This window comes from Globicephala melas, chromosome 16 (genome assembly GCF_963455315.2).
Source record: "Globicephala melas chromosome 16, mGloMel1.2, whole genome shotgun sequence".
Classification (NCBI taxonomy): Eukaryota; Metazoa; Chordata; class Mammalia; order Artiodactyla; family Delphinidae; genus Globicephala; species Globicephala melas.
In genome coordinates, this window is record NC_083329.1 from 1,055,101 (window position 1) to 1,081,428 (window position 26,328).

The window sequence follows — 26,328 nt, forward strand, 5'->3', positions numbered from 1 at the left end:
GCCTGCTGCGTTACAGAGAACGTTCGTCTGGGAGTCGGGGCGGGGCCTGCTGGGGCAGGGCCTCCCCGGAGCCCCGGTCCTCAGCCTTGGGGTGGATGCCCGTCTCCTGCCCCCGGCGCCTTAAGGCCGCTGCAGGGTTGAGGGGCAGGTGGTGCCTGTCAGAGGGCAGGGGCACCTGGGGCAGAACCGTGAAATCGACAAGGACCGGAGCACCCCCAGATTGGAACAGCTCAGGGCCCCTGCTCCCCCAGGTGCAGGGAGTTAGGGTCAGCAGCACAGCACAGCGAGCCCACATGGGGCACAGGGGAGCCAGGGTCCAGAGGTGGGTGGTACTGCAGGATGCCCTGTGGCGGTGCCGATCCCCAGAGAAAGTTCTGGGTGGAGACTTGGTGATGTCAGAGGCAGGAACTGGGCAGGGCATAGGTGTGGGGTTTTGTATAAACGCGTATTGTATATGGGTTTTTGTGTACATCTAAGTGTGCGTTTTGAGGCCCGAGGGGACAGCATGTCTATCTCCTGAGTCAGTGGCAGGGATGTGGGTGTGGTCTGGCTCCCCGATCACCCCGTCTCCCTCTGGGGGAGGGGGACACTGGTGCCGTGAACACTGGCCTCAGTGGAGCCCCAGGAATCCAGCTCTGAGGCCACGCTGACCAAACAAACCTGAACCAGAGGGAGCCCCCGGGAGTGCTGCAGGACCACCAGGACGGACCATCTCCAGGGGCTGCCCTGGTCCAGTGCAGCATCTGAGCCAGAGGGAGCCCCCGGGAGTGCTGCAGGACCACCAGGACGGACCATCTCCCGGGGCTGCCCTGGTCCAGCACAGCACATGGAAGGCCCGGATTCACAGATGGGGCTGTTCATGTCCCCCCAGGGAGCATGACCGGAAGTGGACGCCTGGGCAGGGCCCAGAGTGCCTGGCCGTGTGAGGGGGGCGGGGCTGCCCCGACCCTTCCTGGTGCTCTTGGGGTGAAGACCCCTCCTGGGAGCGTCCCACATCTGGGGGACTGGCGCCGTTTTTATGAGAAAGAGGCTGAGGCCACGAGGCCAACCCAGCAGTTCCATCTTCTAGAAGGTTCTGGTGCAGCTCAGCCCATGGGTCTGGATCAGAACCCTGGGCTGCTCTGCCTTACAGGAGCAGAATGTAGGCTACACCTCCCCCCGCCGCTGCCCGCTGGAGGTGTGAGCTCATCGTGCTGTTCCTGGCGGGTCCCCAGGGGTCACGCTGCCCCCAACCCGCTGGGCTGGCTTGGGCCCATCAAGGAGAATGTAGGCGGGCATCCTCCCAACCACCCCTCCCCCTCTGAATGTCTGGCTGTTTCTGACCTGCAGGCCTGGGGCCCCTTCCCTGAGAGGCAGAGAGCCTCCCTATGGCTCGGACCCAGCCCTGCCCATGCCCGGAGGCCAAGCACGGCTGGTCCTGCAGGTGGTCTCGAGGTCCGGCCTCACAGCTCGAAGCCAGGCCAGGGGGCTGCAGGGTACTCCCCAGCATCCCAAGCGTGAACCCCCAGGGGATGGCGCAGGGGTAGAGAAGTCGGGGCTCTCCACACGCCGTCGGCTTCCAGCCCAGATGCCTTTAATCGACTTGAGTCCCATGGACTGGGGCACAGTGCTGCTGGGCTGTGGGTGGCAGGCAGGTTCCTGGCTACAGGCGTCCTCACCACACAAATCTGCTGTTCTAATAAACTACTGCGACGCACACTCAGTAAAAGGAAAGCATCTCAGCTAAAGGGCCCTAAAATGCCCTGGACACGGGCTCTACGGAAGCAGAGGTTTGGCCCCTGGAAAAGTGTACAGGCGAATCTGCAGAAGTCCTGCTGGCAGCTGCCCTACACTGTGTTCCTGGTGGGTCCCTGGAGTCACAGCAGCTCTGGGCAGGGCCGGGGCGCTCCTGCCTGCGCTAAGGCACACAGGGACGGGCCGCACCTCTGCCCGTGGGAGCGGGTGGCAGAGCTGGGGGTCCTCAGGGCGGTGATTCCTGATAGGGACGAGGGCAAAACACCCCCAGCCTTTCGTCCTGGCCCGGCTGCCCTGGGCATCCTAGGAGGCCCCTGTCTTCCTGAGGCACCTGGCACCCGGGCTCAGGGCCACCTGAGCTGTCCCTGCCACCATGTCCAGCCTCCTTGCCCTGGCAGTGAAACCTCCCCAAATTCAGCCTCTCCTGCGGGGGCTCCTGATAACAGGACCTGGGACCCCAAGAAGAGAGTTTCTGGGGAGGGGAAGATAAGGCCAGGCACCTTTCAAAATAGGTTCAACGAAGGGAAGGGAACAGAGGGGAGTGGCTGTCGCCCACAGGCACGCCCGCCGCTGGCACGTGCAGCACCTAGGACAGGGATGTGATGTTGGACCGGCCGCCAGGTGGCGCCATGATCTTCTGAGCCGTGCGCCTGGCGATATGGTCATCGGCCTGAGAGCCTGTGGGGAAGCCAGAAGTGGAAGTGGCGCTGGGGACGTGACGCAAACAGGCCACACCCGCGAGGCCAGGGATGCGGAGCCACAGCCCCACACTGCAGGCCCCTCACGCTCCCCGACGGCCCTGGCAGCTCAGCCAGGCCACCGGTCAGGCACTCCCACCACTGAGGCCTCAGCTGGGCAGGCAAGTGAGGCCAGGTGTGCATGCGGCCAGAGACTGGAGGTCAAGCTTGACCCTCTGGGAATCCGGTCCGGAGGAGCAGAGGCTGGGCCAGTCCTGCTTGCCCCGCCCGTAGGTCTTGCCCCGCACAGACCCCCATGATGGGTGAAGGCTGTCTTTAGCCTTTAGGACGATGCTGGATTCCAAAGGGGACCCGCCCCTGGCCCTACATCCCCAGGGGGCAGGCAGGGACGTCCATCACCTCCCCAGCAGGGAGGCTGAGACAGGATGTCAGGGGCCGGTGGGCTCCCAACCAAGGGCTGGGAAGAGAGAGGGAGGGTCTGGCTCCGTGTGCAGGGAGAGCCTGGGGCTCAGGGCTTCTCTTAGAATCCTAGCATGCTGGGAGCACAGCTGAGACCCTGATCAGAGGCCTGAGCCTGGTGGCTGCACGCCGGGCCCCCAGAGCCCTTGAAGCCCCCAGGCCCCATCCTTATGCACCTCACATGTGTGCCTCTGCGCTATGGGGCAGTGAGGGGCTGGAGGCCGGACTCCCACGTGGTCCTCGGGTCCCACAGACGCTGGGCTCAACTCACCAGACAGACTGAACCCCGACTGGTGCAGGTTGCGAACGGGTGGGACTGAGATCTTCCCCGGGCAGGCACGGGCCTGCACACCGGCCCCCGGCTTGGTGGGCACCATCACCTCGTGGACCAGCCCGTCGTAGAGGCCTCGGGGCACGCCGTGGATCTCTGCCAGCTGTGGGCCGAGAGGCTGGCATGAGGGGGTGCTGCGCAGGCCCTGGGCTCGAGGGCAGGGGGCTCCCCGCCAACGGGGTGACAACCCACGAGTGTGGACACACACCTCCCTCCCCCGAGGCTGGGCAGCAGTGCCCCGAGCTGGAGGAGATGCTCGGACAGGGGTGGCCTGCAGAGGAGGCTCCTTTTGGAATCAGAAACTGGTCCCAACATAGTCCCCGCCTCCTCAGTACCCACCGTACTGTGGCCCCCACGCAGCCCCCGCTGTGTTCCTGAGGAAGCCCTGAGGTGGTGGCCCTGGGTCCTGCCCTCCCTGAAAATGGCCGCCAGAGGCAGAGGCCCTTCCCAGTGGCCACCATGACGGACCAACAGTCCGAGCGTCGAGGCGAAGACTTCCGCTGTGCTTGTGTCTGCAGCTGGCACCTGCCTGGGGATTTGTGCCTCACACTCGTGACTGTGGAGCTGAACCAGATCCTGCCCTGCAGGGGTCACAGTGGGGCAGGGGCGCAGGGCAAGAGCGACTGTGGGGTGTGGAGTTCTGCAGATTCGGGTCTGCCATCACCCCGGGTGTGCGACGGGGAGCCGTCCCCTCTCCCTGCTCCGTGCTGCGGCTGTACGTGGGGCTGGCCTGCCACCTCACGGAGCTTCCCAGTGGCCAATGCCCAGGGGTGCCCCGGACCTCACCCCAAGGGGTGCGATGCCCAGCCCTCTGCCCTGGACCCTGCCTCTCAGCCCTGCTCGAACCCTGAGGGAGGAGGGGGTGCTGTGCCCAGGTCAGATGTGGGCAGCAGCCGTGGTGTGGGCCCTGCAGCCTGAGACAGAAGCGTCTGCGAGTTAGGGAAGCCTCCGCTCTCCTTTCCTGGGAAGGAGACCAGCACCTGGCCCTCAGCCCAGCCCGAAAGCCATCCCTCCTCATGTGAGCTCAGATACGTCTTTAGTCTAGAAAACTGGAAACAGGGCTGGGGTAAAGCAAACCAGAGTGTACAGTAACCACGTGTGCAGCTGTGTGTGTGTATGTGACTGTGCGCATGCGTGAACCACCTGTGCGTGCAGCGCAGGGCCTGGGTGGACACCTGGTGCATCCGCCAGACTCCGGCGGGCAGCCGGCCAAGCCGCGTGGGAAGAGGAGGGCTCACAACTTCCAAGTTCACGGATGCCGGTAAACCACGTGTTCTCCTTCCTTAATTTATTAACATCCCGTCTGCTCCCGGGGAAATCCTGGGCGGGCTCTGCTAGCCTTAGTGGCAGTGTACCTGGGGGGTGGCTACGAGGCGTTTTTTTTGCTTCACACCCACGCTTTCTACAGTGACACGGGCTGCCTGGTAACGAACGCGGGCGAAGCACCGCCAAGAAGCGCCCGGAGCACTGGGGCCGCTGTGCTTTCCTGACAGTGGCCGTGGGCAGGGCTGATCCGGAGGAGGCCTGAGAGCTCATGCCCACCCGCCTGCCGGGCTCAGGCCTTACCCTGTTGCGAGCCTTTATCCTCTTGTAGACGAAGTCGGGGAAGGTCTTCCGCGGAATAAAGCGGCCAGACCCGGGGGTGACGAACAGGGCCCCGTCCTCCAGCACGACCCTGCCCTGACTTATGACCACCACGGGGGCTCCTCGGCACTCGACGCCTTCGAAAATGTTGTACTCCACGTTCTGGGGAGAACAGCCAGGGGCTGCTCAGCGTTCTCCTGACCCAGGACCCTTGAGCAGGGCGCCCACTCGGCCGGGCCGGGATTCAGCGGGAGTGGCCACCGCGCCCTGCACCCCTGCCCCGGAGGCATGGTTCTCAGAGCACAGAGCGTTCCAGGAGGAGCCGGCAGAGGGCTCACCCTCCCGCCTCCGCTGCTCTGCCCAACCCCCAGGAAGGCTGCGGGGCTCCCCAGGCCCCACCCCTGACGTGGGCCCAGGCGTCTCTCACCAGGTGGTGGCTCTGGGCAGACATGACTTTCGTGGCCTTGGGGTTCCATATGACCAGGTCGGCGTCGGCGCCTACGGCCACCCGCCCCTTCCTTGGGTAAAAATTGAAGATTTTGGCTGCATTTGTACTGGTCACAGCAACAAACTCATTCTCGTCCATCTTCCCTGAGGCCTGAGAAGTAAGAGGCGGGGGTGAGTCGGGGGGCACCCTTCCTGACCGCAGGCGGGGTCTGGTCTCGGGGCTCTTGTGTGGAGGTGGCCCCCGTCCCCTAGGCCGCGTGTCGTGTGCCTCAGTCGTGCCTGCAGGTCTGGTTCTTCCTGGGCACCAAGCTGGTCTCCATGCTCACTTTGTGGGCAAATGAATGCTGATGCTTCCACGATGATGTCTGTGTCCCCAAAGGACGCGACCATCCCCCTGGGGTGGCCAGGAGCCTGGGGTCAGGGCCTCAGCTCAGGGAAGGGCTCAGGACTGGGGCTGGGGTCATGGGGGCAGAGGCCGTGGGCAGGACCCTCCGAGCGAGATGGATGTCTGAGGAAATCTCAGACCTCCTAGGGACACGTTGCGGAGTGTAATTCCACCAGGGCAGGGCCCCCGCTCTCCCTGGGTCGTGTGCATTAGGACCAGGAGCAAATGTCTAGGGAGCCCTGGGTGGCAAGGCTGGGGGGACAACACCGTGGGGCCCACGAGCCCCGACCTCTGCTCTGGTGAATCTGCCGCTCAAGGGGCTTCCCTCTCTGATGAACAGGCAGCATTCTGTGGGGAGGACCCTGCGTCCCCACTTCTGCACCCACCACGCATCTCTCCCAGACCACAGACATGCGCTCCTCCACGCCGTTGGTGCCCTCGGGGATGAGCGTGAAGTTGTCCCTGCCGACGGCCTTCTGGGCAGTGGTGAAGGTGCAGTGGGCACTGCCGGTCACCTGGAGGTCCCCGCTGAGGAGAGCCGGAGTCAGAGCCCAGAGGGGCCTGTCCTTCCTGAGCCGCCAAAGGCCCAGCTGGCTCCACCCCTACCTGGCTGCTCGGCCCACGGGGGGTGGGGGAGAGGTTGTCGGAGAGGCCAGAGCTGGGGCCTCGGGGCGCAGGTGGGAGGGCAAGGACCCCGGTGTGGAGTCTCCGGACGCAAGAGGCCTGGAGCTGCCGGCGGGCACAGGCCAGGCCAGGGCGAGGGGCACGTAGGCAGCTCCTTACCTGGACAGCAGGGAGGCGAGGTGGTCTGCAGTGCTGGGGTCCGGGTTGAGGGGGGGTGACGTGACGAAGGCTGCGGCCTTGGCCCAGTTCTTGCCCCAGTAGTGGGAACCGTCGGTGCCCAGGCTGGCGGTGATGGGCTCCCCGACCACGACCACCCCTGCGGTGAGGCCGTGAGGGGCACTGCCGGCCCCCATGTCCCCAGACCCAGACAGGGCCTGGAAACGCCCCCCTGACCCGGCCTGCACCGTGGGGTAGGTCTGGCCCTGTGATCCCAGGGCTGACGTAAACTGCCCCTCGATCCCCCAAGCCTTCTGCGACAGCTTTTCCCCTGCTCCGGAGGCGCCCGGCCCAGGCCACCTGGGGCTCCCGAAGGGGGTCCTCTGTCCCTGCTGCCTCACACCCCTGCTGGGGCCACAGGCTGCAGTGACACACCGTCAACTGACTGCCCGGCTCGCCTGGCCACAGCCTCTGTGCAAGGACCTGGCTCCGTCAGTGACCCCCGGCCTCCTCCATGGCCTGGGCTTCCAGGGCCAGAGGGCATCCAGCCCTCAGGACCCGCACCCCAGCTCCTGGACGCAGGATGTGTCCAGCGGACAGTAACATGGGCCCCCAGGGTCAGCTGGGCCAGGCTCCCTTACACGACATGAGCATCTACTCTCATGCACCATTCACACCACACACACACACACACACACACACACACAGACACATGCCACACACATCGCGCACACAGACACACGCACACACGGAGCACAGCTCTGACACTCACTTCTGTGCAAACAGGGCCACTAGGCCTCACTTTTGCTTCAAGGCCCCCCGGTGCTCCACTGCTGTTCGGACAAGAGGGGAGACTCAGGCCACCCACCCCACACAAGGACCAGATGCCCACATCTCCCGCCGGCCACAGCCCTGGTGACCCCGCACCAGAGGCCACCCCACCATGAAGAGGCTGGCAGAGCAGCCGCTGCGTCCCCGTGGGGTCTGCCTGCGCTGAGCCTCTGTCCAGCTGGCCCAGCCCCGGGAAGCTGAGGACGTGACAGACCCCCAGAGAGACCCTGGCCCCGCGCCCCGGTCCGGGCCACCACTCACCTCTGCGCTTGGCTTGGGCGATCACGTCGGCCGCAGCCTTGCTCATCACCTTGGTGACGTACAGGGGACAGTTGGCCTGCTTGGCTACGGTGACAGCGCGGTACACGGCCTCAGCCTCCACCTGGGGATGGGGGCGCTCAGGCCACACGAGAACACTAGGGCCTCCTGACCAGTATGGGCATGAGATGCCCCCGGACCACCCATGGATCCCGGGCCCAGAAGAAGCACCCCTGGGCGGGTGAGGACCGCAGCCTGGGGCTCGGTGCCCAGAATCTGGGCCGACCCATGCAGACGCCAGGGCTGACCACGCCACCTTCTTGGCCTCACATAAAGGCCTCAGGATGACCAGTGGTAGGAGGGGACGTGAGCCTTGATTCACGCCTCCAGACGAGGACAGAGGGATCACAGCCCTGCCGGGACCACGGGGCCAGACCCAACCCCTGATGGAGGCCCAGTCGGGGGAGTGTTCCCAGCAAGCTCACACCTACCTCCTCTGGGCGGCTGAGCACGTGGCCCTCGGGGCCGGTGATGCCGAGTTCCAGCAGCCGCTTCTGCTCCTAAATACATACCACGTTCCAGCCTGGACGCAGCCCAGAACACCCTGACCCTGAGACGACCCGTGCTCCCCGAGATGAGCCCAGACTTGCAGGCCCCTGAGGATCACCAATCCCAGAGAACTCAGAATGGAGCAGAGGGGTCCCGAAGTGGAGTGACTTCAGCGCCCCCAATTACAGATGAGAGAACGGGGCTTGCAAAGGGCAAGGACTTGCCTAAGGTCGCAGGACCTAAGTGAGGGGACAAGATCCCACAGCTTTGCCTGCCGTGTTGTTTCCCCAGTGGGTGAGCGTCGGGGGCGTGCGCGTCGGGGTGTGCGTGGCGGGGGCATGCGCGGGGTACTGCGGTCGGGGGCATGCGCGGCGGGGGCGTGCGTGGCGGGAGCGTGCGCGTCGGGGTGTGTGTGGCGGGGGCATGCGCGGCGGGGTGTGCGTGGCGGGGGCATGCGCGGGGGTACTGCGGTCGGGGGCATGCGCGGCGGGGGCGTGCGTGGCGGGGGCGTGCGCGTCGGAGTGTGCGTGGCGGGGGCATGCGCGGCGGGGAGTGCGGGGGGGGGCGTGCGCGGCGGGGTGTGCGTGGAGGGGGCATGCGCGGCGGGGGAGTGCGGTCGGGGGCGTGTGCGTCGGGGGCGTGCGTGTGGGGGAGTGTGGTCGGGGGCGTGCGCGGCGGGGTGTGCGTGGCGGCTGTGCGCAGTCGGGGACGGGGCTTCTTCTTGGGCAAGTTCACTCATATTACAGGTCTGAGCCACAGCGCCCTACGGTGTAAACGAGCTTCGGCGTGGAGAATGGGGGAGCAGAATCCCACCGACCCCCTAATAAGCCTCCCCGGCATTCGCGGCCCAGCGTCCTGAACACTAAGCGTGACCCACGACGTCTCCTGCCGGGCCTGGCCTCGAACCCTGGAAGCACATACAGTACCCGATGGCCGGAACCCCACATGCCCCTCCTGAGTGTCACCACCCTCCCGTTGAACTTGGGAGGGGCAGAGCCCTACGGGTCCCAGGAAGCTTCTCTGTGGGTCTGGAATGTTGGGGAGGTGGCCGTGTGTGTGCGACCTCCCGCCAGGTCCCCAGGAGGCCTGGAAGATCCTGGGCGCCCCACCCAACCTGCACCAGTGGGCGGACGGGAAAACGGGGTGAGGGGCAGAGGCTGGGGGCACCCCCCTCACAGCCCTGGGCCCACAGGGAAGGTGGGGGCGTGCGCAGCAGGGCCAGGCACCCCCCAGGCAGCTTGGGGCGCGACTGAGGACAGCGCCACTAACCCAACAGGTGTGCTCATGGGAGGGGCCTCAGTCCAGGGGGCGGAGGGCTCGGAGACCCCAGTCTCGGCACCCCTCACCAAGAAGCAACACTGATTTCGGAGAATTTTTTTTTTTTGGCCACACCGCGAAGCATAGGAGCTCCGCCACCAACCAGGGATGGAACCTGCGCCCCCTGCGGTGGAAGTGCAGAATCGCACCCACTGGATCGCCAGGGAAGTCCCTGGTTTTGGAGGCTTTTTGATCAGAAGTGTGATGATCATGGAAAAATCTGTTATGGCCAAGAGCCCCCCAGACTCCCTGACGCCCTGCCTGCTTGCCCTTTGACCTGGGCAAGCCATTTACTGGGTCAAGTTCCAGGTTCCCTCCGTCAGCGTTTGTGGGATCAGTGCTCACACCCAAGTGGGCAGGGGTCACCCTGCCAGCCCCGCCCACACCTCGTCCACGATGTCGCCGTTCTCCGCGTGCACTTGGGCCACGGCTCCCAGGTCCCGGATGACACTGAAGATCTCGTACATCTGGGGAGAGACACATGGGCTGCGTGAGGCTGTGTGTCTCCCATCCACAGCAGCATGAGACACCTGCTCGCTCCCCCACTCGAAACCTGGCCTTACCTGGCCGTCCGTGCACTGGTACCTGTCCTTGTATGCCATGAAGACCAGGAAGGAGTTCACACCTGGGGGGAGGCAGGAGGGGTGGATGCCAGGAGCCTCCGCTTCTCCCCGAGCTCCAGGGGCCCCACCAGCTGGCCTCGTGGCCCTGGGGGACCAGCCCCACACTCTCCCGGGCCGGGATGGGGACAGAGTCACCCCGGCGCCTCCTGCTCCTCGAGCTCTGGGGTCAGGAACCAATTGTTCCCCAGTGGCAGAGCCAGGTGAGACCCCGCCCCCCACCTGCTAAACCGCCATGGCCCCTGGGAGCCCCGGGAGCCCCGTGCCCCCTGGACGGAAGGGAGCCGTGAGCTGCAGGCTCGCTGCCTGAGCTCCGCCCGGGCTGCACAGGAGCCCCTCCCGCACTGGGCGCTGGGGTGGCCCTCATGTTGGCCACCTAGCCTGCGGGCCTCAGTGGCACCTGCCAGGTCCCGCTCACAGCGCACGCTCAGGCCCTCAGGAAAAGCAGAAGGAACAGGACCGGCTGCCCGCGGCGTCAGGGGCCCATCAGGCCAGGGTCGAGCTCCTGTGCTGTGTGGACTCGGGACCAGCTGGGGACTCACTTGACCCCCCACCATCCAAACCAGCGGCGCGCGGCCCCGCCCTCCTCCCTGTCATCTCACTGGGTCGAAAGTGCGACCTTGAGCAAAGGCACGCGGGGGAAACTGTCACCCAGTGCTACACGAGCCGACCCCCCAGGTGGCAACCCGCCCCAGGGCGCCTGGTGGAGGCTACTGGTCAGCATGCAGGCCTGTCCCTGGACGCCACGCAGCAGGCCAGGACCAGCGCTCTGCCCCGGCAGGAGGGTGGTGGCGGCAGGTGCCTGGTTTCTACCTCTGCTCGGAGCTGCAAGGCCGCAGGCCTCCCGATCCTGTTAAGGAACAACCCGGGTGGCGGAGCCACTGCCTGGAATGAGGTGCAGAGGCTGAGAGCCCCCTGCCCACCCCCAGGTTGGGGGTCCTAAATGCCAAAGGCTACTGGTGTGAGGACCGTCGCTCTTTGGGAAATGGCCTCCATGAACCTCCCTGCCTCCCTCGGAGGTACAGTGGGGCGGGTGGCAGCGTCTCCTGTGGGGAGCGCCCTGTGGCCTCCAGGGCCCGGCCAGGGGTCTGCAGCCAGCACCCCCCCATCTCAGCCCCTCCAGCTCCTCTCCCGGCTGTGCGCTAGGCCCACCCTCAAAGCCAGTCGCCGGAGCTCAGTTACGACATCCAGCTAACTTGTCAAATCCTCTATAAACTCTGATGTGGTTTCAGCTTCAGGACTTTTGATTAAAAAAAAAATTAAGCCTTATCTGTAAACCGTCCTGTTTCAGCTGAGGCAGCAGTAGGTTTTATTTTATTTTGATTCTTTTTGGCAGTAGGTTTTAAGGCATCTCCTTCTAAAGGCTCTTAAGATGCTAAGAAGGCTTACAGCGCTTACCCTTCATCCAGGGCCAAGACACGAGAGGACCGAGGCGACAGCTGCGACTGCTGTGTCCTCTTTTTCTTTAAGTCGTTATTGAATTTTCTTACAATATTGCTTCTGTTTTATGTTTTGGTTTTTTGACCGCGAGGCATGTGGGATCTTAGCTCCCCAGCTAGGGATCCAACCCGCACCCCCTGCACTGGAAGGTGAAGTCTTAACCACTGGACCTCCAGGGAAGTCCCTGCTGTGTCCTCTTGTGAGGACAACAGCTACGGGATGCGTCCCCAGACTCGGACGCAGGTGACCTCTCAGCCCAGCAGATCTTCGAATGGCTATTGTCCAACTTTCTCCCAGCTCGCGACCCCCTGCCCGGGCTCAGGTCCGCACAGTGTCCACCCGAGGCCGGGGAGGCCAGGCCCTGCAGCTGCCCTTCCGCCCGGCTGGGCGTCCCGCTCACCCTTGTCCTTCACCAGGACCTCCAGCTCCTCCCTGGTGCTCTCGTGCCAGCGGGGGATGTCCACGTGCAGGGAGTAGTCACAGCAGGCTCCACGGTCCGCCCTCTCCCGCCACTGCTCGTAGGCTGCCAGCAGGCTCACACCCGTGTCGGGGAACACGTGGTCCACTGTGGGGACAGCGTGGTCAGCTGAGCCCCCCACCCGTGCCACTGGGACCACCTGGGCCTCCGAGGGAGAGCGGCTTCGTGTTCCCAGGAAACCGGGAAGCACGTCTGAGAAAAGCAGAGAAGAGGCCTCATACCCAACGCCGGGCTGAGGCTGCTGGGAACCTGCCCGTCGGTTCTGGCCAAAGAGGCGTCTCCCGCCGCTCGTCCCCAGCGTCTCCCTGAGCAGAGGGGAGGCCCTCACTCTCCAGTGGACACCCCCCAAAGAGCCCAGCGGCAGTTTAGGCCTCCACCTCCCGCACAGGCCTGGCCTGAGTGCGGTGCCCCTGGAGGGGGAGGGGCGGCACTACCGTCCGTGGCACTGGACCCGCGAGCCTGCCCACAGCAGCGCACGGGGCTGGCTTCCCTCCTGCCTCACTGGCCGCACAGCCCTCGAGCGGTGCTCCCACCCCACCCCCCGGGGAAACTGGGAACGCACGTGGACACTGCACCGTCACCCCCCCCCCCCCGCCGGCAACCCCGCGTCCAAGGTCCAAACCCCGCTCGCAGCCTCTGCCAGGTGCAGGGAAAGAGCTGGGAGTGCGGTGGCCAGGGGGCGGGGTGGGGGGAAGGCACACCGCCTGGGGTTACAGGCAAATGCCGTGCCTTCCTGCAGCGCGCCCGCACGTGGGCCCTCTGCTTCCCACAGCTCAGGTCACGAGCCCAGGGCCCCGCCCTGCAGGCCGCTCACAGCTCCAGCCTGGAGCTGCGGGCGGCTCCGCCTAGGCCAGCCCGGCCCCGCAGCATCTCTGTCCTCACGGCCGGTCTGATGCCTCAGCACCAGCAGGCGCAGGTGACATAACACGACGGCACCTGCTCAGCCCGGGGGGCCACCAATGACATGCAGGACCAAGGGCCTGAAATCGCACCTCGCGATTTAATCAGACTAAAAGGTGGACCACTGTTGGGTTTTTCCTTCCACGTCGTGGTTCAGTAAACCACACCAGGCCAGGATTTTGCAACATCTAAATGTCACTTGTGAAGTAGCCCAGGGTCCCCAGAGCAGCCTTTCCCGGTGGCAGCAGTGGCAGCGCTCACTGTGTGCCGGACACAGCAAAGCTACGACGTGCGCCCACTTGCTCCATCCTCCGCCCGCTTCCTCTTGCCTGACAGACCAGGGAGGTGAGAGGCGTCTAAAAGAGAGTTGCGTTGCCTGAAGTCACAGCCAGGATGCGGTGCAGCCGGGGCTGGACTGGGTGTGTTAGGCCAGGTCTAACCTAGTGGATGTGTCTGTGCTCGGGACTGCGGAGTTGATGGTGCTCAAGGCCACGGGAGGAGGGCTGCACGCTGGTGCCTCTTCCTGGCCCCTGCGCTGGCCACGAGCAAGTTCGCGGTGGGCAAGCGAATTCACCTCACAAGCTGTAAACTGGGGCTTCTCTGCCCAGCTCAGGGGGTTGTACGAGGAGAGCATGGAGCTGAGACTCATCAGGATGGCGCTCGTGCCCTGGCACAGGGTCGGCACTAAAGAAACGGTACCTCTGGGGCTTGTTGATAGGGTAATGGTATTTTTCATCATCCTTTTCCTAAAACACAGCCTCTGTCTTTAGCTCTTTTGACATGGGCAGGGAGTTTCTGCAAACCAAGCCTCAGAGGGTGTGAGGTTCAGGGGCAAATGCGTCTGACATTTCAGGCAACATGAACCCTGCACTTGGGTTTTCCAAACCTGGTCCTTAGCCAGCTGCTAGCTTCCCGGAAAATAACAAATTACTGGGCGCACACCCCGTGCTCCCGTGGAAATCCCAGGCGTGCTCCAGAGCTGGCCCAGGCAGCACGACTCAGGATGAGGGACAGGGTTAGACACGCACTCAAGGATTTCTTAGAATGAGATGTAATAAAGGGAAAGAGGCCTGAGAAAAACAGCATCAGGGAAAGCTCTTCCTGCGACATGCAAACCTGCCAGAGGACCACGGGCTGGGATGGACACTCCCCACAGGAGACACTCACATATCATGGTGGTCCCTCCTGCCAGGGCGGCCTTGGTCCCCTGGCAGAAGTCATCGGCCGGGGTCATGCCCAGGACGGGCATCTGCAGCCTTGTGTGGACGTCCACTCCGCCCGGCAGGACCATCAGGCCGTGAGCGTCAATCGTTTTCATGCCCCCAGGGATAATGAGGTTTTCTCCGATTTGTCTGAAAGCAACAGAGATTTCGCTGGTTAGGAAGAGCCCTGAGCAAACGTGAACGGGCTCCTGGCAATGATGCAGAGCCGGGACCCTTGCCCTTGGGCTCTTGTCCCTGAGGCAAAGGGCGATACGGCCAAGACTTGACCAGTCCACACTCTGGGGCTCAGGACCGTCAACACGGAGGAGCCAACCCTGTGGCGGTCACTTAGGTGTCCACTCGCTGCTTATTGACCAGAGGCTGGAGCTGCTCCTTTGTTTTGTTTTGTTCCTGCCGCGTGGCATGTGGGAAGTCAGTTCCCGACCAGGGATCGAACCCGCACCCCCTGCACTGGGAGCGTGGAGTCTTAACCACTGGACGGCCAGGGAAGTCCCTGGAGCTACTGGACAGGCACGAGCAGACAAGCTGATAGGTGTGGTCGATAAGCATTTATTAAACACCTGCTTTGAGCCCCACACCATACTGAAGCTGTGTTAACAAAGAAACGAGGAAGCCATCGTTCCGTCTCTGAGGCTTCACTGAAGGCTCGGGTTGGGCAAAAGCTATTTCCAGGAAACGAGCTTTTGGGAAAGAAAGAACCATTCACGTGGATCTCGCCCAAAAGTAAACTTCTGGGTAGTGTGTGATCAACGTGTGACCATGAAGATATCTGAGGTAGAAACTCACTTTATCAAACCGTCCTCCACATACAGGTCAGCGTAAAAGGACTGGTCATCATTCACGATCCTCCCGCCTCTGATCAGAAGGCGGTCACTCTATCAGAAACAAAGAAATGGGTAAGTTTCCTCCAAACTAAGTGACTCAACAGTATCTTGAGCACAAGCTTTACCTTGGAGTTATGATGGAAACATTCAGGCACAATTTGTGTGCATGAAAGCCAGCACACACCCAGGGCGGGCAGAGGGGGCCCGAGACGGTGGCCCTTGGGGGCAGCTGCCTACGGGCCCCGCACACGACCTGCAAACACAGGTCAGGCAGTCTGGCCTCGCCAGAGGCACAGGGTGTACGACCAGCTAGCCCCCCGCTTCCCCACGGCAAAGTCGAGGCGGTGCGAACAGCGGTGCAGTGAACCACGCGTACATCCTCACACCCGTCGCCTAATTTGTCAAGCCCAGGCCAAGGGCGGAGGTGGACCACATCTCACACGCCCCTGCTGGCCTGGAAGGTCTGCCCTACTCGTCCACCCACAGAGGCGGCTCCGGCTGACAGCTGGGGCGGGCGCCTTCCAGAATCTCTGTGCCCTGAGGCAGTGCTGGCAGGCAGGGGCCCTACCCCTGGGGAGGGAGACAGACATCACACACATGGCCGTCACAGATGGTGACAGACGCAAGAGCACAAAGCAGGTGACGTGACAGCGTGATGGGAGACAGGCCTGACTGCCTCAGGGACTGAGAAGGGCCTGTTGGAGGAGCTAAAACTGGAGGTGACTCAAGCTCAGGCCAGGGCACAGCCCAAGCAAAGGCCCTGAGGCAGGAAAGAGTCTGGTTGATGAAGGAGAGGAAACGAGGCGGGGGTGGGGGGGAATGGGAGGAGGGTAGGAGTGGGGCATGCTGGACTTGGGGAATCAGTGGGCCGCCACCTGGGAGGCCTTGAGCTGGGGTTTAAATGATCGTACAGAGTTCACATTAGCTTGTTGTAGAGAGCAGCCCGTGGTGTTCAAGGATGGAAACAGGGCCATCGCTGGAGTGGGGTCTGATGTGGTCTGGGTGAGATGTGGGGCCCCGGGCTGGCATTATGGGGCGGATGAGAGATGGACTCCAGAGAGGCTGGGAGTTGGGGAGCAGGGGCTGCTGATGCAGAGGCCATGGGGGTGCAGGGCCCGGCAGCGGGGCGCCTGCCGGTTCTGGTGCCGCCTGCGGGTGGCCCAAGGGGGTGAACAAAGTGGCAGCGAGTTCGGCCAGCTCTTCGGGGCCCCCGCAGCCCGGAGCTGGGCAGCCATAAGCCCACTTCTGATGGTCAGGAAGGAGGGAGTGAGGCAGAGGGGGAGCCAGTAATGGAGCCGTGCATGATGTCAGGGGTGATGGTCTGACCTCAGTGGAGAAAAACGGAGAGAAACACAAAGCAGGAGCAAAGAGCTGAGTGCAGAACGAAGCGGGCGAGAGCCCAGCCCTGCAGCACTTTCCCTCCGTGACCGTGCTGGAGCCCGCCACTCTCTGCGACTTGACCAGGCCGGAGTGACAGCTGTTTCACAGGGGCTCTGGGACCTGGCCCAGGGCTCAGGGGTGCCCACCCAGAGGCCAGGCTAGGGCTCCGGGCCGGGGGTTCTGGCTCTTTGCACACCATCAGCCTGACGCCAAGAGAACTGACTGATGCCAGATTCTCCTATGAATCTGATGAGAGGATAAATAATTCATCGCTTATGAGCCTTATCACATCATTCTCTATTCTTATTAACATCTAACCGTTTGGGCTGAATTCTCAGATTTCTATTGACTAACGGTAAGACCAGCACCGCACGGTCTACAGAAGGGCGGCCAGCGGTGCCACAGCCAGCACGGCCCTCGACCTGTCCCTGTGCAGCCCCTACAGAAGGGCGGCCAGCGGTGCCACAGCCAGCACGGCCCTCGACCTGTCCCGTGCAGCCCCGAGCCGAGCACGGCTCGCCTCTTATGCTGGTTGAAAGACGTCACAAGAAGACTTTCAAGACTCATAACAGTTCCATGAGGTTCACGTTTCGATGTCCAAGCTCAGCGTTTACTGGAGCACTCACACCCAGGGCCGCTCTCTTGCAGCGCTGAGCAGCTGCACCAGAAACAGCGTGGCCCTCGAAGCTGCAAATACCTACTGTGTGACCTACCGCCAACTCCTGGTCTACCACATGGCCCGGCCCCAGCTGCCTGGGCCTCTCCCTTCTGGGTTCTGCAGAGGCTCACTGCCCGGTCCCCTGGGCCCTAGACCCAGCCCTGACAGGTCACGTCACAAGGACCCACCTTGCCCACCTTCTGAGCCAGTGTTCAGACCCTCCTGCCTCCCCCTGCAGTGCCCCCACTCCCACAGCCCCAACTCCAGCCCCAATGGACCAGCGCGTTCTCAGAGATGCCCAAGAAGAGGACGTGGAAGGCTTTGGACAGGAAGAGACTGTGGCCTGGGTGCCCTGCTCAATCCCCCACCCTCCAATGCTCAGACGTCTGGACTCCGATTCTGGGAGCCTTCCTGGGTTTGGAGCCAAGGGGGAAATGCAGCAGGATGAGGTGCCGTGCTCCTCAGGATGAGGGCAGAAGTTCCCCTAAACCAGCCACTAGAGTCTGAGCTGCCCAGAGACGGGATCAGCCCCCTCCCGGCCCTGGCTGGCTCCCTGCCTGCAGCAGGTCTGACCCTCTCCTGTTTGCGAGGGGTGGGGAGGGCTTCTTCCTCCCTGAGTATCTCAGGAAGTGAACTGGCCACTCCCTGGGCCATCCCACCGCCTCCCGCTGGATCTGAATCCGTGGGTTCCCAGGCACCGTCCAGCTGGCGCCCAGGCGCCCGCCTCCCTCCCTCCATCCTTCCCTCCCTCCCTCCCTCCCTCCCGCTGGGCTCCTGGCCGCACGGAGGGGGCGGCTTTGTTTCCTGGCAGCGCGGGGTGTACAGTGGGACCTCCCGCAGCAGTGCGTGTGCTGTTAGAGGGTCGCCTCCCCGGACCTGAGCTGCCTGATGCCCGCACAGTGACTAGCGAGCCACCTCCTCTCCCCCCCCACCGCCCGCCACCCCGGGGGCTCCGAACCCCGGCTCCATGGAGGGGTTCGGGTCGCCAAGGGCTCCGGGCCGGGTTGAGTTGCTTTGTCTCGGACAAAGAGCTCCTGGTGGTGCGGCGGCGGCGTGGGCGCGGGGTGGAGGGGCGCAGGATGGGGATGGCATATCTGTGCCCCGAGGCCGGAGGCCGGACCGGGGGTGTCAACAAAGGGCCGCACCGACGGCCCACTCCGAATCGGAGCTCCCAGAGAGGCCCAGACGCACGGGGGCGGGGTGGGGGGGGGAGGCAGGTGCATCTGCGCTTGGGGAGCAGGCCTCCCCCCGGCCCCAGCCCTCGCCGGGAGCAGAGGAGGGTCTGGGCCTATGCGCCGGCTCCATAAAGGGGTTCCGGCGCGGCGCTCGCGGGGACCCCGGGCTGGGCGGGAAGGAGCGCGCCGGCACAGGGGCAAGCGCGGGGGCTGGACACGGAGGGAGGGGGGCCCGGCGCAGGGCCGGGAGGGTCTTCCCCGGGGCCCGGAGGCCAGGTCCCGCCCGGGACAGTGGGCCGGAGGCGCGGAGCGGGCCCCGGGAGCGGAGCTCACCGTGATCCGGGGGATGCTCTTCTTGCCCTGGAAGGACATCCTGCTCCTCCGGCTGCGCCGCCGTCTCCTTTGGCCGGCGCGGCCCGGTTCGGGCGTTGCGGTCCTGGGGGTCCCCGGCGGCGGACGCACGAGCTAGGCCTCGACGTGGGGGCGCACAGAGCCCAGGCGTGCGCGTGGGGGCGCCGGGCGTCCAAGTGGGAGCGCGCTGGGCCGCGCGTCTCCGTTGCCGGCCACGCCCCCGGCCCGGCCACGCCCCCGGCCACGCCCCCCGGCCCGCCGCTGCCGCTCTGCTTTCAAGCCCCGCCCCGGCCGGGCTCGGTGACTGTACCCGCAACCCCGGCCCTAGGCGCGAGCTGAGGACCGAGAGGCGAACTTGTTTAGGGTGGGCAGGAGGAGAGGGTTGCGACCGGTCCCGGCCAGTGTGTGTGCAGAGTCTGCACCCGGGATGGAGAGTGAGCGTTCCGACAATGTCCTGCCAGGACCCCCTTCCCCCCTGGCCAGCCGAGGGCCCGCCACCAGCTCCCTGATGACCCGAGGCACCCAGGGCCGCGGGGATTGAATATAATCTCAAGTCCAGGCTCAGGCTGGACTCCGTCCGGAAAGATGTTTCAGGCCAAAGCCGGGCTCATTGGAGTATTGCCCGGGCAGGGATCGGAACGCCAGGCCATGCGCTGGCCCTGGGACCGGACAGTGGAGACACCTCACTGTGAAACACCTCATTGTGAGGCTGCCCCAGGGCCAGCCCCGCGAAGCTTGATGTCAGGTGGGAGGTTGGAGAGACACAGAAGGGATAGAAAGAGACCGAGAGAGACACACAGAGAAAGAGCTACCCAGGACCCAGGACGGACCGGAGAGGCAGACCAGGGCAGGAGAGGCCAGGCCTCCGGGCGGGTTCTGAGGAGGGGGGCGCGCAGGATAGAAGTCCAGGCTCAGACACGGCCAGTCAGGGAGAAGAAGAGCCCTCGCGTCCCCTCGGAGGAGCTGGGGGCTGGTGGAAGAGGGCGAGCCCCTGGACTGCGCCCCAGCGGCCTCCGGCGTGGACGTGTGGCGTCTCAGGGAGTCCAGGGCCCGCGTCCCCCTCTCACTGGCCCCGATGCCCGCGCCTCTGCACTGCGGCCACTACCTGCCGTGGGCCGCGGGCCTGGGCCACGCTGGGCCTCTCTGGGAGAGTTGCGGCAGCCTCTGGGCCGTCTCCGCCTGGCTCGCTGCGTCCCTCCTGGTGGCAGCTTGGCCCGCTGTGGGGCTCTCCTGCTCTCGGACCCTGGTGTACGCCTCCCCGCGCGTCCAGCTGCAGCGTCTTGTTCTCAAAGGCGTCCTCCAGGCAGCGGAAGACTCCGCCAAGCTTGGGCCGGCCCGGGCCTTCCTGTGCCCCGCATCCCCGGGCACGTGGGCAGAGCCTCTGCTGGCTCCTGCGGCCGCCGTGCTGCCACGGCGGGAGCCGGCGAGGGGCGGCGGTTCCTGGAGCCTCCTGTGGCGGGGTCTGCGAGTTCTCGTGGACTGGGCGGAGCCGGGCCTGGCGCCCCCCCCCCCAGCCCCCCAGCCCTCCCCCCACCCCTCAGCCCGGCCTGGCGTCCGCTCGGAGCTGGCGCTGTCCACGCAGGGAGTGCTGAACGCTCCGGAACTGGGCCGAGGGCGCGCGTTCTGCCCCAGCGAAGCTCCGCAGCTCGCCCCCGGGGCAAACCGGGGTTCCGACCTCCAGCTCAACCCGCAGAAGGGCAGACGGGGACCACGCACGGAAGAAACCACAGTTTTTCGGAACTCCAGCCACATTTCCAGGCCCTGTGGGCGACCTCACGTCAGGGAAGGAGGCTCTGACTCTGAAACATTTGGCGAGTCGGGAGGGCCAGGCCGGGGTGGGGGGGGGGGGAGGGAATGCGCCCACGGGAGCTGCTCCTGACTGCCCTTAAAAACAAGTTCAGGGCTTCCCTGGTGGCGCAGTGGTTAAGAATCCGCCTGCCAATGCAGGGGACACGGGTTCGAGCAGGGGAACAGGGGACATGTGGTCTGGGAAGATCCCACATGCCGCGGAGCAGCTAAGCCCATGCGCTGAGCCTGTGATCTAGAGCCCGCGAGCCACAACTACTGAAGCCCGCGCGCCTAGAGCCCGTGCTCTGCAACAAGAGAAGCCACCGTAATGAGAAGCCCGTGCACCGCAACGAAGAGTAGCCCCCGCTCGCCATAACTCGAGAAAACCCGCGTGCAGCAACGAAGACCCCATGCAGCCAAAATTAAAATTAATTAATTAATTTAAAAAATGTTCAAGGTTTGGGGTGAGACACAGTAGGAGGACTCTCAGCCCACGCAGAGTCACAGGGCGATACTGTCACTCAGTCGATCCCTGCAGGGACTGTTTTTTAAGGAAAAGACATCCCAACCCTTCCGTTCTGTTAGTGCAGCCGGAATTTCAAAGCGTAAGTTGGGACAGTGAGAGTCAGTGCGACGACACTCCAGTACTGGCTGGCATAAGAACACCTGCAGAGCTAAATCCTCACTTTCCCATCCCCTTGTCCCAGTCCCACCTTGGTTTTCCACTCCCCCAAAGAGATCAAACAGGCTTTAACCACCTGTGTGGGATCACTGTGACTAAAATGTGTTCTTATTCATTCACAGAAATTCTTTCACCATTCTCAGCGGTTGACTTTTCTTTTCTGGTTCTCATTTGACAAACAGCTACAGGAGCAGTCCTCCCTGGTGGCTGACTTCAGCCAGGTGCTGCCAGGACCTCTGATTTCAGAGCCTGTGCTCCAGAAGACTCCCCATGACTTAGGATGAGGCTATATGTGAGATGCCCGGCACCCCTCCCTAGTGAGCAGAAGGCCCAAGTTCCCTTTTTGGTGTGGAAAGAGGCACTGTCGTTCAGAGCGTGGACACGGAACACAGAAGTGGCTAACATAGCAGATACGTCCAAACTTTAATACTTTGTGAGGAGGATAACTTTGATATTCTAAGACTTAAAACAACCTTTTATTAAAAACTGTACAATAATTTACAAATGAGTAAAAATTCTCTGGTATATATCATAGGAATCACAATACAAAAATATGTGTAAAATTTTGTAGTTGATCACCATACAAACCTATTTTAGGCCTCTGAATACTGTTTAGCACTGAGCAGAGTCATCCGGTGTGTAGAGTGTGGTTATTAAGGAACTGCTTCAGGGAACACGAATACCGCTGGCGCATTGCTGTGAGAAAACAAGTCCTCATTCATTTCTGCATAAATTTACAATAAAGCTTTGTAAAAATATACAGTAAACAAATATATGACTTGATACATAATTTACACCTTGATTTTCCTGAGCCTAGACGTAAATCCATTACTGTGTTAAAACACACAATCCATCTTAAGGTCAACGATGCAGTAACGGTCAGTGTAGATTAATGTCACAGCGCCTCCAAACCCACTCCCGGCACACCCTCCTTCCTGACTGCCAGAGTTGGTGTTCACAGCCCTGTAAGGCACTCGGGGCATCCTGAAGGCTGCAGGTTCCTCGAGGGCAGAGCCCTTTAAGGAAGAGCCACGGTCCTTCAGCGACTGGAGCTCTAGACCATGGAAGCAGGTACACACATCCGTGTCAACAAGGAAAGCTGAAATTTACATGGATTTGTAGTTTAGACAAATGAAAACATTTGTGTTTTTCTGGGTATTGTGCACACAGTGATTATGGCGATAACCGTTATGCTGTATACGTGTCCACATCCCGGTTACACAGTAAACACTTCTGTGCTTCAGCCCTTCAGGGTCCTTCCTCCTGCTGCATAGGGAGTGGCACACTTACACACACGCGTCCCCTGTTTGAAGAGCTAGCGGTAAGAGAGTCCCGATACTCGCAGGGAATTCAGTCCAGCCCACTGGCTTTGCAACAAGGTACACTCTAGAATTTAGAAAGCGCATGTTATCATGAAATACTTGAATTCTTCAGATGCTCATTGGACCAGGAGGAATCAGTGACAAAGGCTCATGTTTGCCCCTTTCTCTCTCTCTCTTCTTCTTCTTTTTTTTTTTTTTTTTGGTACGTGGGCCTCTCACTGCTGTGGCCTCTCCCGTTGTGGAGCACAGGCTGTGGACGCGCAGGCTCAGTGGCCATGGCTCACGGGCCCAGCCGCTCCGTGGCATGTGGGATCCTCCCGGACCGGGGCACAAACACGTGTCCCCTGCATCGGCAGGCGGACTCTCAACCGCTGCGCCACCAGGGAAGCCCTTCTTCTTCGTTTTTGTTTTGCAAAAGCCCAATCCTGAAATGCTGGATTTTGTAATCAGATGAAAAGAAGGTGCCTATGATACATGAATAAGAACAATATCTGAAGAGAAGAATTGGCATTGCAACTGAATGTGTGCTTTCCTGAATGTACCAAATGCAATTTGGTACGTGCAGTATTATTTAAAACATTCACTGAGCCACTTGCCCTTTCCAGTGCACATCCTTTCTACATACAGACAATAACAACTTCATAAGCACTGGTACATATTTACATGCTTCTCTTTCCTGTAGACTTTGCCTTCTTTTAAAAATTACAACGCTGTGCTTAAGAGTGTCCGGGGTGTGGGGTTGCATACGAAGAACTCCAGACATATGTACGACACACAAAATCATGATGACCCAAATAAACTCGAGGGGTGTGAATCTGCGTTTCACACGCACATTCTGGGATCCGAAATGGCCAACCTGCACAGCTGCTGTCCCCGCACAGGTACACATGGGGCGGGCAGGCCCACAGGGAGTGCTTGGAGCTGCGGGGTGCTTCTGCATGCTTCCATCCTACAGTCCATCAGGCTTCAATCTGGGAGCTCATCCATAGCTCCACGGCGGCTTTTGTTAACACAAGACTATTGTCTGCTGTTTGGTTCTGAGTACGACAAATGTGCCAAGACGAGGCCGTCATTAGACCAAGACTAAAGTATGCAGGAAGGACTCAGCCAGATTTCGGACTTGAGATACAAACCCTGACTCCAAGCTCAGCTGGAGAAGCAGTGAACTGGCCTCGTTTTCTGTTCAAGTGACTAAGTGACTGCGGCTTTAATGACAATAGAAAGGATGTGTCCTTCTTGGACAAGTGTTGATTAACAATGCATTGCCCAGCAGAAAACCTGCACCCTCTAGAGAAAAAAGCACGTCTGTCTGATTCTATAAGCTTTCTCCCAGTTCATCCTGGTCTGGCTGCCACTGTCATCTGCACCGTAGTTGAACGTTTCTTCCGACACAAATATAAAGTGAACCTAACACTTCCAGACAACATAGGCGTACCTCCCTCCAGCCGTTGGGCAATGCAGTTTATGTTTCTTTTATACAATGTTGTCCATTACATTCTCATCTGGCTGCACTCTCATTACGCAGCAGGTCAACTTCTAGGTGCCTCAGAGAGCCCAGTCCTGTGCACTGTCTTCTGATAGAGCACATGTGTGTGTAAACACACAGACTCATGCGTGCACACACACATGCACACGTACCCCCTGCAAATTCAGCACTGACAGCACAACCTTAGGCCCCCAAGGGTGCGAGGTCAACAGATGCACCACCTCCAAGCCGTGAGTCGGGCTGTGTCCGAATGCGGGCAGACTCCCCCGGGCCGTGGACCAGGATGCTCGGCGGGAATGGAAATCACGCTTCAAATAGGCTTCAGTGACGTGCTGCTTCTTCTCTGAAAAAGAGTGAAGACAAATGCTTTCTGTTAGTGTGAGACATCTGAGCCACTGGCGGGGACTCCCGGCGGGGAAGGTCTGGAGAAATGACCAGGCGCTGGCTCTGTAGGTGGACATCCGGTTGTGGTAGCTCTGGCCCAGACACGGCGCCACACTTGAGCCTCTGGGAGATGCAAACGGCTCTTCCCAGGAGATGCGAGGCCACAAAGACGAGTCCCCGTGCCCCACGAGACCATGTGCAGAAGCGACCTCAGTGCCCCCTCCCACCTGTGGGAGAGTGCTCACGTTTCCGCCCAATTTTCATTTCTTCTTAGTACTTAGAAAGTGGGCCTCTGTTAGGTACTAATTCTTCCTTTTTACCTTTTACATCTTTAATATTTAGAAGTTACGAAGGAGCTTCCCAGGTTCTTTCTAACATGCAGGGCGGACCCTGGAGCAGCAGCATCGGTGGGTGAGAGGCGAGGGGGAGGGGAGGGGAGGGGCGGGGGAGGGGCGGGGTGGTGGAGCGCACCACCTGGGGTCACAGACATTAGAAACTCCACAGAGTTTTTTTGGTTTTTAACTTTAAAACCAACTTCTCAGTCAGAGGACACTCCAAGTAGAATGAACGCTGAACGCATTAGAATCGCACGTGTGCTTACTCTACCAAGCATCGCACACATCCTGGTTGAAATCTGCTGCGTTAAACTTACGTTGTTCCTTGTGCCTGCGATCTCATCCATCTCTAAATAGGTCCTAGTCAATCATCCACTTCTAGTGTGTTAGAAAGGACCCTCTCGTTCTGCAGATGGAAAAGCTGAAGGCTGGAGATTACAAGGGGTTTCCCGAGCTCGCAGTTCTAGGCTGGCCAGAGCCAGGGCCCTGACCACCCGCTCACCATCCTCCACGCATGCCACTGCCTTCCTGAGCTAAGATGATAACTGTCTGGGCTGTGAGCTGCACACACGCAAACACAGAACAAGAATCCTGGCGAAAATAAGGTGCAGAATTCGAAACAGTCACTCCCCAGTTTGAAGGGACAAGGTGACAACGTTTGGCCGCCTGAGGTCACTTGACCCCCTCCTGAGCCAGTCCTACCCTACTTCGCTAATGTCCTCCACCACTGTGCCCAGGACGGGTGGCCTTCTGCTTTCTCCGGGACTGCAGCACTACACATGCACACTTACACGCACGCACACACGCACACACGCACCGAGGCATGCTTCTGCTTCCAGGCTTCCAGACCTCTCAAGTCCCTACAGGCCCCTCAGTCCCATGTCCTCCGATATGGTGTCCTCCACCCCTCCCTTTTCGGCCGCTGGCCCAACTTCCTGACCATCCCCCCAGTCAGCCCAAGATCTCACCACGTTGAAGCCATGCGAGACGCGGGACAGGCGAGTGTGGGGTCATCTGGCGGGTCTGCCCTTGGTCCCCTGGCCCTGGGGGGCTCGTCATTCAAGAGCGGCCCTTTGGGCAGAAGCTGAGCTGCAGTCTGCACAGGGGCCTGCCTGCCAGGTTGGCCCTTGATTGGCATCTGGAAACCCGGCCTTGGAAACTCTCCCGGAGAGAAGAGGCTGTGCTCGTGGTCTGGCCTAGACTGTTTGTACAAATGATGTGATTTACGGCAAACACCTGCCTCCTTCTGAGGGCCGGCATTCTAACGGGCAGGCGGTGCCCACATGAGTAGCCCCAGTACCAACCCCGAGCTCCGAGTCTCCAATGGACACCCCGGCTCCCCAGCAGAGACAGCGCACACGCACAGCTGCGTTTTCAGGCTGGGGAGGGTGTGCTCTGTGTGGCCTCCACAGGCGGGAGGAAGTGTAGGGCATCTGCTCCTGGGTCCCTCCGGCCTCCTCCTGCGTCTTCTGCCCTTACAGAGCCAGCTGCCTACCTTGATGACGTCACTGCAATAGGTCCGAGCCGTGGTACCACTCTGTACTGAGTCCTGAGAATCCTGGTGGGCCACTGAGCCTGCGGGTGGCCTTGGGGACCTGGGAGCACCCCACTTCCACAGTTTTCTGGAACCTCAGGAGGCCGTGAGACTGCAGCATGGAGAAGACATGGCCTTTGGCCTTCGTGAGCACGTCGGTCCACTTCCTGGGTCGTCATTTATCTGACTGTGAATTAGTGGCCAGGCACGACCTGAGTGTGTACTGGGGTCCACACAGGATTCCACAGTGAGCGAGCTGGGCACGTCCCTGCGTGTGCAGCGCTTCACAGAGAGGCGGGAGGACAGTGCACTGATGGAGACGAGGATGCGCGTTGTGTGGGAGGAGGGACGCAGGGCGTGGAGGGAATCATGGCA

The 26,328-nt window shown here is 61.7% G+C and overlaps 2 protein-coding genes across 27 annotated transcripts in view; both read right to left on the reverse strand.

Moving 5' to 3' along the window:
- Positions 1-1,553: 1,553 nt before the first annotated feature.
- DPYSL4 (dihydropyrimidinase like 4) lies at positions 1,554-18,621 on the reverse strand. Its single transcript, XM_030832140.2, has 14 exons — positions 18,405-18,621; positions 14,821-14,909; positions 13,979-14,163; positions 11,834-11,998; positions 9,937-9,998; positions 9,760-9,840; positions 7,999-8,067; positions 7,511-7,631; positions 6,422-6,578; positions 6,025-6,166; positions 5,234-5,404; positions 4,789-4,968; positions 3,163-3,325; positions 1,554-2,412 (listed from the first exon to the last, which is right to left on the reverse strand). Exons 1-14 carry the CDS (start codon positions 18,441-18,443, stop codon positions 2,321-2,323), a joined length of 1,716 nt encoding a protein of 571 aa, XP_030688000.1. The 5' UTR covers positions 18,444-18,621; the 3' UTR covers positions 1,554-2,320.
- A 2,677-nt stretch (positions 18,622-21,298) lies between these two features.
- The window catches only part of JAKMIP3 (Janus kinase and microtubule interacting protein 3), a 104,260-nt gene continuing 99,230 nt past the window's right edge, over positions 21,299-26,328 (reverse strand). For all 26 annotated transcript variants that reach the window (XM_060286777.1, XM_060286806.1, XM_060286804.1 and 23 more), the window contains one exon: positions 21,299-24,043. The gene's annotated coding sequence lies outside the window, so the exon portion shown is untranslated. The remainder of the gene's footprint in view (positions 24,044-26,328) is intronic.

Coding starts and splice junctions, on each gene's coding strand:
- DPYSL4 (XM_030832140.2), bottom strand. CDS start 18,443: ATGTCCTTCCAGGGCAAGAAGAGCATCCCCCGGATCACG. Junction 6,167..6,421: donor CTCGCCTCCCTGCTGTCCAG/GTAAGGAGCTGC, acceptor GGCTCTCCTCAG/CGGGGACCTCCAGGTGACCG. Junction 4,969..5,233: donor CTGCCCAGAGCCACCACCTG/GTGAGAGACGCC, acceptor TGTTCTCCCCAG/AACGTGGAGTACAACATTTT.